General features: G+C 42.6%; 1 protein-coding gene across 1 annotated transcript in view; it reads right to left on the bottom strand.

Moving 5' to 3' along the window:
* The window catches only part of GPC6 (glypican 6), a 772,237-nt gene extending 757,644 nt beyond the window's left edge, over positions 1–14,593 (bottom strand). Inside the window, exon 1 of the mRNA XM_056329321.1 lies at positions 14,249–14,593. Coding sequence (XP_056185296.1) covers positions 14,249–14,579 — 331 coding nt within the window. The 5' untranslated portion in view covers positions 14,580–14,593. The remainder of the gene's footprint in view (positions 1–14,248) is intronic.
* Positions 14,594–15,141: the final 548 nt, after the last annotated feature.

Genomic DNA, 15,141 nt, shown 5'->3' with positions numbered 1-15,141 from the left:
AGGAATCCCTTCTGAATATGAGGAAACTCTTTTCTCTGAGGGTAACAGAGCACTGGAACAGGCTGCCCAGAGAGGTTGTGGAGTCTCCTTCTCTGGAGACATTCGAAACTTGCCTGGACGTGCAACCTGCTCTAGGTGACCCTGCTCTAGCAGGGGGTTGGACAAGATTATCTCCAGAGGGCCCTTCCAACTCCGACCATTCTGCGATTCTGTGATTCTGTGAAAAGGGACTGGGTCTTACCTGGGTATCCACGAGCCAAAGCACCAGCAGCCACCTACACTGGGAACCATGTTAATCCAAACTGGTCCCTACAGAACCTCACACTTCAAGGCGTAGATGCTTGTTTCCACTGTGGTTTGTTCTTTCACAGTACTTAAAAAATAAAAATAAAAAAAATAAAAAGGGGAAAAAAAAGGCTTGCCACCACTACTGACAAATCAATACGAGGTGACAGGAACACGTAATTCATTCTACTTTGTCTAATTTAGGATCTAACAGCCCAAGCAATGAGTTTCACATCAAATTCCTTGGAAAATTATGCCATAAACCAAAGCGTTTGTCAAACATCTTCTGGATTATTGCTGACTGCTTGCAATCCAGTATTTGATTAGTAATAATTTAAATAACATTATCAGCACAGGAATAAAATCATTTTTTAAAAAAAAATATTCCTCAAGAGGGAAAAAAAGGAAAAAAATCCTTCTATGCTGACCAATTTTAAAGTTGGTTAAGCTTTTTTATTAAGAAAAGCTTCAAGACTGAATATCAATGCCAGTCTACTTCGAAGCTATGTTATGTTTAAATAGGTTTATCATAGACAGGGTTGTCCTTGGCAAAGAAAAATAATCTTAGCAACCTGTCTCCATCTTTTCTATTACCATACTTCTGCTTTGCATGCAATAATTATTTCTTGGGAAGAACCACAGTGAAGAAACTACCTAGCTGAGTGACGCCTGCCCTCGAGGACCTCACAGAGGGACTACAGATCCGGGATGCTGGTGTCAAGTCTGTTTTCCAGTAGCCACCTTACACAAAAATATTTATGCATTCCTTGGACTGGAGCTGGACAGAAGTTCAGCTCTTTCAAAACAGTGTCCTCCAATGTGCTAACACACAGACACAACAACAAACACCCTCTCTGGCGTAGTATTAAGCCATGCTAGTATTTATGCACAGTGGAATTGCTTCTAAAGGGAAGATCGCATGCATCCCTCCAAAAAGGGCCTTGAAGATGTTCTCCCAAAAGGCAAGGAATGAGGACTCAATTCCCTCACTCATCAGCATCACTCACAGGATTTTTCTCCCAGGTTAGATTCACTGTGACTAACTCTTCTTGTGCATTGTATCCTGTAGCCTTAGGCACCTATATGAAAACTTTATCCTGCAAGGCAGGAAGCTGTCTAAAAACAACGGGCTGTATCAGTAAATACAGTGATGGCCTAACTCTGTTTGAAAGCAGTAAGTATTCCAGCATGCACAATATTAAAAGATGAATTATCTGTTATTTTTTGCTCTTTTGAAATGTGGAGGAGGTACGTATGTGTCTGTGTAGCATAAACATCAAATATTCTGGGCAGAACAGAAACGAATGATTTAGAAATAAAAGGAAGATTAGTTCTCCATAAGTAACTGAGAAAATATTCTGAATATTGCTTGCCTTTGCAAATTAAGTCCTTGCTGTTGAAAGGCCTGCATGAAGCTCTCTTGTAAAATTAACCTACCAAGATGGTTCTTCAACAAAAATTTGTTTGAATACTAAGTTCCTGCTACATCTAAACACAACTTCACAAGTAGCTTTCCTCCAAGGGGGTCCAAATGTTTAGCACTTGCAGATCACAGCAGGGTGAAATAAAAATGAGACAAATATTTGTGGAATAAATATTAGTAATTTTTACAGTTTTGCCTTTCATATGAGAAGGTTGAAAATACAAATATCTATTTAGTCAGAAAATGTGGCTGCTAGCTGTTATTATCATTTTCCCAAGATGCTTATTGTTGAAAATTGTAAATAGCTCATCTCATACTTGCTGATTTAAACTAATTAAGATTGTATCTCTATACTGAATTAACACAAAGATACAGAAACTCTAAGTACCACTTTGAGAAGTTTTATTCTTCTACATCAGTCCTTTCCACATGACTCATCTGAGCAGTCACTGCATGCAACAGTTTGATCAGCTCCCAACATCAGGCAAGCCACAGAATGGAACAAAAAAATTAGCACTTATGTATCAACCATTAAAATGATGATGAACCTAATTTGCCAACTCCATTAGTCTTTCTAGAAAGGTTTATTGTCTGTGCTGTACAATAACTGTAGTAATGATGTTGAAAGGACTACAAAAAATAACCTAAAAGTATATAAATCAATAGCAAAGTTACATGTATGATTCTTCAGCCCAGCTGAAGTTTATGGATCTGCATCACATTTGTTCAGCATTACAGACTAAAATCTAGATGAACCTGCTACTGAATATAGAATTTTCTTCATCCTGAGTTTGACTTTTGCTGGTGTTTGAGCTAAAAAGGACTGGGAAATTATGCAGTTTCCTCTTCTGATAAAGTAGATTTAGCTTGAGAGGTCCATTAGGCATCAAGATAACAGCAATAAACATCCTGTCACCAGAATAATAGAAATTACTATAGAATACTCAAAGAAGCAAAAACTAACAATGGAAGGAAGAACTATGCAAATAGAAATAGTAAAATTGGACCTCACTTACAATCTAAAAATTATTCACAGTGTTATAATATACCTTGAAAAAAATCTGTCCAGGGTATGACACAATTTCAGCAGACTTCTTAAATGTATGGGGCTGTTCAGGTTCGTAGGTATATAAATGTATACATGTGTATGTCCACACTGTGGACATAATACCTCTGTGCATTCTTCTCAGTTGAAGAGAAGTCATTAGTCTCTTGGGCAAATCATGAAAGAAAAGCAATTTAAATCCATTCATCAGATCTGGAAAAGCTCCACTTGCGCGATGATCAGTATTAATGTGTTCAAGTATTCACCAGCAACCAGATTTTGGTATACTAGGTGCAAAGAGTTTGTGGCTTGGCCAGGTTCTGTACCGAGTATAGACTGTGCTCTAGACAATGATTTACAGTGTCCAGCTGGAGCTGCTTTAAAAAGCAAACTCAGATCTAAATTACTAATTAACAAGGTACAAAGATGCTTCCACAAAGGATCCATCAATTATTGTAGTAATCTCAGCAGGATATGAAGCTGGTGTCCTTTAAAAGGACAATTAAAAAATTAAGCTGCGTATTTACATTTGTTGTTTACTTAATAGAAAAAGGTTTAAACAATATGTACGTAACTGTGACATCACGATTGTGTAAGCCTCGTGAAGAAATGCTACCATAAATATAAAATGGCTGCTCTTTGCAGACAGGACTGTCTCTTCTTCGTACTTCTTCAGTGCTTCACACAATTAAACTGTAATTTTGATTGTTTACAGCTTTACTTACTTTTGTAAAAAAAAATGTAATTAATGCTCAATCAAATCCTGCCATCAACTGCATTCAATAGAGATAGGCAGAAATCAGGTTTGAGGGTCTTTAACTCAAAAAATGAGAAACAGACGTGTACACGTGCCCTACAGCCAATCTGATTGCAGTCAATTCATATATGGCTTTTAGTATGCTGTCTCAGTAATTAAAGAAGAAAGAGGCTTTGGAGTTTTCATTCAAAGAACAGTACAGGCCTTCTGAAGATCAGCTTTAAGAACAAGCTAATCACTATTTCAGCATTCAATTTCAGGAAGCTGTTTCTGGGAGCCCTTTCACTTCATCAGCCATGCTACATTGCAAAGACAGGTGTTTGTATTTAATCAATGCATTTTAGTTACGTTCCAGGTATTCAATTAACAGTGCTCATTGCCAGCCCATAGCCAGCATGGCAGACCACCTTGGAACAGCAGCGGCCAAGGAATATTGCTCCTGGCTTTTCACCAATTCAATAAATAAACTTCCCCTGCACCATCCTTTTAAATACCTTCATTTTTAAATTAGATTTTGATTTTCTGCTCATAAACACCTAAACCTCTGTTGAGCCAACAAAACCTATTTTGTAATTTTGATTAGCATGATGTGTCTTCCCTGCATGTTTTTTGCAGCTGGACTGCTAGCAGAGGATAGACTACTTCACAAAATAAGAGAGAAGATTTTATTAAGAAAGTTTTTACTTTGGCATCCTCTTTTACATGTTTGAAACAGCTTTAAATACATGCATGCTACAGAAAGTTTGGACCAGATAAGAATACTGTAAATTTGTTAAACTGTAATGGTTAAAGAGAATATGATCCGAGTCAGAAACAGATCGAGAGGGATTTTTCGTATTTCTCTACCACACAGATAATGCTGACAGACAAAATGATATATAGCTATTTTCATCCCAGGAATCTAAATTGCTTTTATGCAGTATTATCTTATATGTTAAAGTTGTAAAGCCAAAAGCTAATATCAGAGAAATAAATATTTATATTATGTGCTTTTACTGTGAATCAATTTTGTGTAACTAAATGAGATGCAGTCACTGTTTGCACTCACAGCTCCTTTCTCTGTGGAATACTGTCAGTTTAAGAGAAAAGATCAAAACCACATCAGGTTTAGCCACCGGACATTGCGTGCTCATACACTCTTGCCTTTGATTTGTCACTGCATTGTTTAAGCTTCTTAGGGATGAGCTCACATTGAAAAATGAGGGTACTCAGAAATTATTACATTAAAAAATTCTGCAACTGCTTCTAAAGTTTGCTGACTGACAACTGGGTACTTACAAGATGCAAAGAAGCATCCTGCCACTGCTTTTAACGATTAGTATTTCAGCACTTCAAGTACAATTTTAGTTTATATGTCAAAGCTGTATCCCTATGTATCATATAGTTGGGAATGGGTACACTCAGGTGCAGAAAAGATTTAAAACATGAAAACAACAATAAATAGCAGTATATAAACCTGTGGTCTAATAATCCGATCCATTTGCCTCATAAACCCCAAATTTCAATGTGCCATAAAATCAGCAGACACCCACTAAACTGACCACACTAGCTATCACACATCAACATGGTAACACGCAGAGAGCTTCCCTAAGGTAGCGGAGCACTCCGGATGATGCCTCAACCCAGGCAGATGTTCAGCTCCTCCAGTTTTGGAGAACAGATGACTTTGCTAGTATGATTTGTCAGATTTTGGTGATGCAGTTAGAAAGTCAAATGCAAAAGTGAGGATAATAGCCAAGAATGCTCAGCTGCTTGTAGCTTCTTCTCAATTATACTGTAAAAGTACTGTACTACTGCTGCATTGCATTTTACTGTCATATGAAGAAGAGGGACAGTCTTCCACTTGCACTTTCATGATAATTTAACCCGTGTCCCTGAAAGCCACCATCAAATGGTGAGCCCCACTTTCTCATCATGACTTCAAGCACATACTGAAGAGAGTATGTGGGAGCAAGTTGAAGACCTTTTTTGGTGGGTTAGCTATCAGATCAGCTTGCTAGTTGAGTCAGCATGTCAGACAGCTGCACCTGATGCAAGGGAAGCAGTCAGAGGCAGGAACAGGGAACACACAGCTTTGCTGACATCCAACTGCCATGCAATGGGGTGAGGTGCAAATGAAAACATACTTCAGTAGTCTGGAGCCAACCCTTTTACAACTTTTTTTAGGTTTTACAGAAGTATAACCCAGAAAGTCATAGTCCAATTCCTCAGGTTATGCAGCACAGTTATGTAAAGTTAAGATGAGAGACAGAACCAGCTGCATTGTTCCCTCTGGAATGAGACAATTAGATACTGAGCTTGAATTATTGAGAACTGCCCACTTAGCAGAGCAACAAGCTCTGAAGGAACCATTCAACAATAGAAATGCCAATACATCTTGATTAGAACTTTTTCCATTTCAGAGCGTGATCGGTCAGGTTACCACAATCTGTTTGAGATGAGATGTTTAACCACTTCGACAGTGAGGAAAAGGAGAAATCTACAGACTGTACAGACTAAGACCAAGTGGGGCACTAAAAAAAAACAACAAACACACACCAAACAAACAAACAAAATAAAGAAATGGAGCACCTCTGCTCCCTCCCTCCTTTGCATCCTATTCATCCAAATCCTTGTATGAAAGGATGAAAGCACTCTCCCACTCTTTTTCCATTCTCACAGGGCTTTAACTAAGTGAAAGATCTTAATACCTAACACAATGAATGCCAAGTGACTCAAGCAATGATAGAAGTACTCCATTCATGCTTCATGCATCTTCCAGTAACAGTCCCTTCTCCAACAATTCATCCTACTCTGTTCTCTCTCTGGTTCTTTGGGTCAGGTTTTTGCTAGCCTCACTACTTCTACCTAGAGCTGCGTATTTGGACTCTAAAGCCACACACTGCTGCCTTCACAAAAGACTAACGAAAACCAAAACACAAATCAATGTAGCGTCTACTGGGCAAGAGAAATGGTTGTTCTGGGTTCAAATGCTGCTACCACAAATATCAACACTTCATCCAAAATGTTACCTCTGTACTTGATATCACCAGAAAAATGAAATTTACATAAGAGTAGCTCAAAAAGAAACATTTCCTGAAAACAGGAAACTTAATGTTGAACTAAAAAGAACCTACAAGAAATGTACACAGGACCTGACAGGAGCCACCCTGGCTGTGCCCATCAGTTAGCATTGTCAGACTTCTGGTAGGATGACTGCACGGAAAGATCCTTTCCCTAATGTTATGCTCCGCTTCTTAAAAAAGAATTCTGTTTAAGAAAGCCAATTTAGTTTTCTGTATTAATTACTGCTTATAGATAGGCTCCTGAAGCAAAACTCCAAAGTCATAAGGGATACCATAACTCAAAAACGAATCACAGACATATGACGTAAGAACTGTAACGAGGCATTCACAGATGGTATTTTGCCAGATCTGGAGCACTTCTACATACGTCCATATTGTCACAACCACAGCAGTATCCATGTACGTCCTCACACTATACCATATTACAGTCTGATACCCAAATGTGCAAAAGCCTCATCCCGTGTGTTGACTTCCCTCCAAGACAAACTCAGACAAAAGTCAGGTGTGTGTCCCTGTAGTCTCCAGTATGTTAGAACCTCAACACACAAGTCAGAGGGATGTGGCAAAAGAATACCAGAGAAACATGTGGCTACCACCACAGACATGGCCAGAGCTACAGCTACAGAGACAGACAAAGAATCTGTTTCTGGCAACAGAGAGGTCTAGCTTTTGACTTAGAGGGCAGGTTATATTACCTACTGCTTAGTCAAGCATCAGGCTTGAACTAATTGGACTCCCCAAACAGTAGGATTAGTGTGCCTGACTTAGCTTTTGATCTTCCTGACATATATGAACTGAGCCCTGCGTAGTTTTTTATTGTGCATATGTTTGCATTCATGTGTGTTTGCACATGTGTTTTTCAGATGGGGCCCATAAAACAAAGTTTCAGCCTGGTTTGCAAATACCCATCGCAGTAATGTGCAGCTTCCCTAGCTCTTTCAGTGCTTAAATGTGACTTTGAATTCGCTCTACGTAAAAGCCACAATTTTACCCCTGCACGCACATACATGCACACGCACAGATACGACTGTGTTACTCTGTAAGCATGCCTCGTTTAATTAACAGCCCTACAAGGCACCTGTTAAAAGCAGTCAAGACTTCCACCTATTTCAGGAGATTTGCCCTGCTATTTTAAACCCAACAGGTCAGTGAGCAGGTCCGAGGCTCCATTGTTAGTCAAGCACCTGTAGAAATGCTTCTTTTGGGATGAGGGAAAAAAAAAAAAACAAAAAACCACAACAACCCAGCTCGAGATGCCTGTACCCTTTACATCTGCTGCTCAGCTGGAGATGCAGTTAAAAGGCCATTAGAAGTGCAAGGTGACAGACCTCACAGGCTAGACGAGCGGGAGAGCAATTTGTTGTTTGCATGAGAAGCATCAGCCCTTGCTGCTTCTTTGTAACGGAGGGAAAGCAGTCCCTGTCCTGAGCCCTGAAAACCAAGGCCAGGCCAGGCAGCCGGTGGGTCTCCATCACCGGGCTGGCGCTGTGCTGTAGAGCCTCCTCCTGGGCACCCAGCTTTCTACAGCGGGCTGGCGGGACACGGACCCTTCCAGCGTGATTAATAACCCCTGACTGCTCGGCGGAGACTCGCTCCGCCAGGCGTGGCGGCAGGGCCCGAATCGCAGCCGCCCTTGCATTCCACGGGAGCGCCGCCGCCTCTGCCGCAGCACCTGCTTCAAACGCTGCGCGTCCGCTGTGCTTTGCAATCGCTCCACAGAATAAACTGCCACTGCTTCACTTTGCGGGAAGGAAAAGGTCACGTTAACCGAAAGAAGCTCATCAGAGAGAGCTGGTGGTCTTTGTGTCAGCCTCCTGTATTGAGAGCTAAAAAAATTTCTTAATAGGGAAGATTATTTTTTTGGAAGCGCGCAGGGGCTCCGGAGCAATCAACAGTGATGAAAGCAAACCTTAGTTTCAGTAGGTTTCAGACTGTTTTTACATACAGAGGAATAAAGTGATAAGAATTTTACCAGGCATATGTTTTCCTGCCATCTGCAGCACATTTTAAATTCCTTTTGCATCTTGTAATGTATTCTCTCTCTTTAGCAAAAGAACTAGTCTGTCTTTAAACACCAAGCTTTATACGCTGTTCTTAGAAATTTGTAGAGAAGTGTTAATTCTTTTATACATATTTAAGCTGCTAAAATAATTACGCCTGCTAGTATGAACAGTTGAAACCATGGGGATGAAGGTTCCCTTCCCAGGGAGGCAGCACCCATTAACCAGGTACGAAGGGGAGCATACAGTCATAGTTCACTGAAAATGTAATTTCATTTTGCTAGTAATGGGAGTGCTGATACTTTGATACCGTAATGGAGTTTTAAGCACCAAGCTTGTTATTTCAACTAGAAACTTTAATGTAATTATGCATTTTTACTTTACTAAGCAGAAAGGAAGATTAGTATGCATAGTTTTCTTACATGTATTGTGGGGAATAACATGAAGATCTCTGAGTGATACTGCAAGATGCTCAAGTCATTCAAAAGAAATGGCAGGTGGTAATTTTAAAGACAAATTACCCAGAAAAGCTTTTATTGTTGATCACTTGTTACAAGATTTGCCATTTGCAAGTAATTGTACATTCAGCTGAAACTGACCTTTTATGAGAGCCAAGTGGTAATATAAATGAAATGAATATATTCTTTATTGCAGTAATATAAAAAGAATGGCCTGAGCTTTTAACATAGTGCTTGACCTCTCTGGTGTCTGAACACCACCTAATCTCAGGAGAATTTCACAATAGCATATGATGAAATAACAAGTTTAACACATTAGCACTTAGGAATATAGAAAACCTTATAGCTTTAGGTTTGTTTTTTTGATTACAAATCAGACTGACAACAGAAAGAAAAAGATTATTTGAGTGCAATACACTGAAATTCATCATTACACTAATTATTAAAGCATATTGCCTTTTCTATTTTGAAGTCCCTCTTTCCAAGATACTCTACCATCAGGAAGTCACACTGGAAAACTCCAGATGCTGAGATTTAAAACTCTCAGTCAAAAATTACTCATTTATAAGTGTTAAAAACATGCTATTTCTTCTCTAAAGGCCCTCATCTTACAAAGAGCACCTTTAGGTTTAGATGTACGTACCCTAAGTTGTGTTCCCTCTAATGGCATCAGTCACATACAAACCAGTAAGTATGTACAAGTGACAGCAAAGCCAGGTCTCAGGAAAGCTGTACTTCCTCCTAGCTAAATGCACATACTGGTTTATTAGCACACACCATTCACTCACAACAGGAAAACAAGGGAGGCCATAAGGGGAGGTGACCAGAAAGCCTCCTGAAGCTGCAGTTACTGAAATCACACACAGAGGTGAGAAGCAGTCATACACAATGTGGATGATACCACTACAACAGCGCTAAAACAAGAAAAGTACAAAGTTTACATGAAATTCCATGTCCATCTTCATTGTTGTCACTGAGGTCAGGAGTGAATTAATCTCTAATGACCCAACTCAGATTTCACAAATTTGAGTTGATTATATTACTGATTGCAGTAAGGCTATTCCTTTTTTTACACTCCAAAGACAAAGACAAAAAGTGCCTGTGAATCCCCATTTGCCTCCTGGTCTACAGCCACTATCTTCACACAACTCTCTGTGACAGCCGCAGAGAAACAGTAGAAGATGGCATTAATTAGCAACTGCTTTGATACAACTCCTCGGTTAGGAGGATTTTCTGCTGTTCTCCTGTCAACCTATCATTACATTTTAGAGCTACTTACAGGAAAGCAAAACATTCCAAAAGGGCACCTTGGGAACATCTGACATGGCCTAATAGCTCAATTGCATGAGTGACTGCTGAGTTTATTTTTATTATTATTATTACCACTTTAGAGCTACAAGCAACTGTGTTATGTTTGCTAGCTTTCTTCAGTCAACGCCTCTGTATTATGGCAGTATGAAGCCCATTCATCAAAGCACAATTTCAAGTGACTCCTGACCTTCAAAATGAAGGGTTTGCTTCTGCTTTCATTTCAGTTACTTTCACTATGGTGTCTCTGTGTTGCCAGAATCTCACCCCATTTATCATCTGCTCAGGAGAACAAAGCTCACTAACTTCTTACGCAGTATTTAAAATTAAAAATCTTTACAGTTGGATGCTTTACCAGGACACTTCTAGTCTTTCTCTAAATACACTATTATTCAGTATCTAGCAAAAAAATAAAAAAATAAAAAAGCAACAAACCCAAACAAAACCACAACCCATAAAAAATGCACACCCTTCACCTTTCAAAATCTCTAGATCACCTGGAAGTGGAAAGGCACAAATCAAACACACCCATTATTTTTAAACAGCCAGACATTCAGTTTCACTCAGAAAACTGAGACAAGGACATGTTCCACCTTTAGCTTTGATGTTTCATTTTCATGGCTTCCCCTATGATGCTGTAAGTTTTTGAAATCATGGTTGGAGTTACACAAGTATTGCTAACAGATATGTGCTGTGATTTTTCTCTTTTGTATTGACTTTCAGATGACAGATTTTCCTACAGCAAAACATTTCCTAGAAAGTCCTCAGAAGCTCCACTCGGTGCTTGTGAATGCTGGGTCACAGCGGCGTGAGTCTGACAGCTCAACTCCTCCTCACGTGCAGGACACACCACAGCAGCTCTGTGAGAGGGCAGATTTTGCACGGATAGCCCAGCTACACCACAAGCTACTGCTACCCACCCTGCATGTGACTGATGCACAGAATCAAGCCCATAGCAGCATATTATGTATACTTCAAATTTTCTTCCTCCTTTCATTCCCAGGCAAAGTTCCCTCACTGAGGGCTTACTCTGACAACCTGTGTTGGAAATCAGCTTTATATACTTACTCCAATGTAGGCCACAGCACCACAATTTGGTGGTCAGACAAGATATCAGACACAGCAGGCTGATTACAAATAACATCTATAAAATCACATTGAACAATTCAGCATTGTTGTAAAAGCATAGCAGACAACCGTAATCACCTTATCACCAACTTCAACACATTTCACGTGCCACAAAATACCGTAGGAAAAGCTTGCCTTACTGTGCAAAAACTACAGCTTTTTAAACCTCTAACATCTACCTTCTCCATTCAAAAATGAGTGCCAGTACAAATAATTTTACAGAAGTTATCTAAAAAGCTCCATTCAGCAGAGGGGTATCTCTGTGTCTATAGCCTCTCTAAAGGGATTCTTCAGCTCTTTGCATCAGTACATACACACTGACTCTTCAGTTTATCAAGTTTCAAGAGTCCTAGCTAGAAAGTAGCTTTTAAACTAATGACAAATGAAAACATATGACTACTGTTAAATCAGAATACATAAACCATACTGTGTGTTACTATTTTCCATCATATTATCAAGCCACTGATGCACAATCTTTTGAAAACACAATATTTGTTCAGAAATACAACTGTAATTAAAGTTGTTTGAACTCTTTAAAACATAAGGCATTTGACAGACTAGACTTCTTTCACAAAAGTAACAAATTGCTTCCTTAACCAAGTCAGTATGGTGGAAAAAGACTGAGGAAAAAAAAAATGCTGTGAAACGTGTACACTGATTGCTTTAGTTAAACTTCCAACATTGCACCGGGTTGCAAATACACAGCTTTCACTTTAACAAGAGCACATGCTGCATGAACAGTTACTACACGACCTCTCAGCACTGTACAAGAGCAGCATACTCCGAAAAATACCTTAAAGCAATTCTAGTCTTCCAACAACAGAGTAACTTGAATAGCTACACACAGAACTGCTCAAAAGTTGATACACCAACTAGCAACAAGACATATAAACCACACAAAAAAAAACCCCACAACTTTTAATAGAAGCTCAGAAAAAATAACACATACGTGCATAAACCATATACTTCTTAACCATAAAAGTAGATTATATTATACTTTAAAAGCTTAGCAGGAAACTGAAGAGTAATTTTGGACTGAACTACTGTTAAATATTTAACTACTAGGAGTCCTTCTGTGCTGATACATGTTAGCAGAAACTTGCAAATGCTGGGATTACCTACAAATTGCACCAGCAATTTTGCACTGTACATCCAGAAAACAAATGAGACAACATAACTTCTCTGTGAGCTGAAAGCAACAAGTGTTTATCAAAAGTTACTAGAAGTCTGAAATTCACAGGATTTTTATTTTTTTTAAATGGGACAGGGCATATCCCACCACTCTGTCTCAAAGAGATGGAGTAACAGTGGGCAAAGGGAAAGCATGACTGCATATTCAAAGGATCTGTGGCTCATAGGAGAGATTCCATGATTTGATATAACTGCTGAGCAACCTGAAGATCTTTTTTTTTAAAAAAAAAAAAAAAAAAAAAAAAAAAAGAGCACTGAAAGACCAGAGAATCCGTGAGCCTGAGGGACAATGGTGCCTGTGGAGGAACAGTTACACCCACAGGTCCTTTACTCTTCTGCCACGGGCGAGACCTGTGTCAGAAGGAACCAAGGTGGCTATGCAGAGGTCTGGTCTGCTCTGCACTGGCAACGTGGAAGAACCTTCCCCGTATTTTTGTGAACAGCATCCTCGCTGTCCTGACATTTTCCACATTTATCATTCCTCTTGTAAAGTGCTAAATACTGCACAGTGAAAAACTGTTGCTTTATTTCACCTCAAGGAAGATAAATCTACTGCTTCCAACTTTAAAAAGGAAGCAAGCAAACCTAATTCACTCTACAAACTGCAGCACCTAACAGCAAAGTGCCAATGGCAAAGCAGAAATCTTCCTTGAGGGCTCAAGCAGCCCAATTTAAGCAGCCCGAGCTCATGCCTTCCCCTTCATTTCTCTCTTTCTGTCGTGCTCTCCGACTGCTAAAGGATTATCTGCCCCGGACATATTTTTATTCAGTCAGTCCCAAAGATGCAACAGGGATAACATTGAAGGGAAAAGCAGGAAAATATAACTACAACAAAAAACAACCCCAACACCTTCCTAGGCAGATGAGATATAACCTGTTGTAGGCATGTTTCAGCAGAAGGAAGAGCTAAGTCACAGGCTGCTGGGGTCTCGAGCGGCGGAGCGGCGGGGGTGTTGGGGCGGCGGGGGGGGGTGTCTCTCCCCAGCAGCCGATGCCTCTGCTCGACTCGGGCTGCAGCGCAGCCGCCCGGCTGCGCCCACAAGGGGCGAGCTGCCCGGCCGGGGGTGCGCGGCTGCGCTGGCCCCTTCCCAGGGGCGCGTCGCTCCCGGGGCCGCGGCGGTGGCGGCGTCCGGGAGGGCAGCCGGGCTGCCTTCCTCCTCCTCCTCCTCCGCCTCCCTTACGCCCCGTCCCCGCTGGCAGAGGGCAAAGTTATCTCCCCCGCACCCGGCGGCAGCGGGGGCGGCAGCCACTGCGGAACCGCTTGCTGCCTCTCGCAGCCCGGTTGCAACTCTCAAGAAGTTTCTGCCGGCGAACACAGCCGCGGCTGAGCCTCGCCCGCGCCCCCCTCTTTTTCCCCGTTACTCCCCCCCCCCCCCCCCTTAATCCCCCCTTTAGTTTTTACGTTTATTTATCATTTATGCGCCCACGCGCGCCCCGCCGGGAAGCCACCGGGTGCCACCGGGGCCGGCAGAGCCGCTCCGCGCCGCGCAGACAACGCGGCGATTCACGGCCCCGCTTCCGCGGGGAGTGCGCGCTGCCGCCCCCCGCCCCGCGCCGCCGCCCCCCCCCCGCGCCGCCCGGCCCCTACCTGCGATCTCCTGGTAGGGTACGCTGGCCAGGCTGAAGCCCTTGGCGCTGTACGCCTGCCGCACCTCGCCGCAGCTCCGCGCCTTGCCCTCAGCCCCCGCGGCCTCGGACGCCAGCAGCAGCAGGAGCAGCGGCAGCAGCAGCCCCGGCAGGGCGCAGCGCCGCGCAGCCCCCTGCGCCGCCGGCATGGCGCGGCGCGCAAGTCCCGCGCCGCCGCCGCGCCGCCGCGCCGCCGCGCCCCCCGGCTGCGGGGGCGGCGGCACGGGAGCCCCCCGGCCGCCGAGGCAAACTTTTGAGAGGCGGGGGGGAGATGGGCGCGCACACACACACATGCGCGCACGGCGGGGGCAGGAGAGCGGCAGCCTTGGCCCCCCAGCTCCTCCAAATGCAAAGCGCTCTCGCAGCCCCGCCAAAAAAAAAAAAAAAAAAAAAAAAAAAGGAGGGGGGGAGTGGAAAGGGAAAGGGGAAAGAAAATAAAAAGGAAAAAAGAGATAAAAATCTAGCTGTAGGTTGTGAAGACTGAAACCGCGGGCGCGTTGCTGCGAGCGGAGTCCCGGGCCAGCGGCAGCGCGATGAGCTGTGCCTGCCGCCTCTGCGAGGCTGGAGGTGGTGGGAAAAGCAGCCGGCGTGGGGATGGACTGGACAGCGGCTCTGTGCGTGGCTGTGTGCCTGTGTGTGTGTCTGCGTGTGCATGCGTGTGGTGCACTGGATGCGTGTGCCTGTATTTACGGGATCCGGGGAAACCTCTGCTCCGCGCAGCGCTGGAGCAGCCTCCTGAGCCAGGCAGGGAGAAATTCTGGAGACAGACACAGCGAGGGAGAGAGACACACGCGCGCGCACACACACACACACACACACACACTCACAGAAACGTGCTACACGTTGCATCGCCGA

This window comes from Falco biarmicus, chromosome 2 (genome assembly GCF_023638135.1).
Source record: "Falco biarmicus isolate bFalBia1 chromosome 2, bFalBia1.pri, whole genome shotgun sequence".
Lineage (NCBI taxonomy): Eukaryota > Metazoa > Chordata > Aves > Falconiformes > Falconidae > Falco > Falco biarmicus.
Note: the sequence above shows the minus strand (reverse complement) of the source record. Positions and strands in the feature narration are given on the sequence as shown.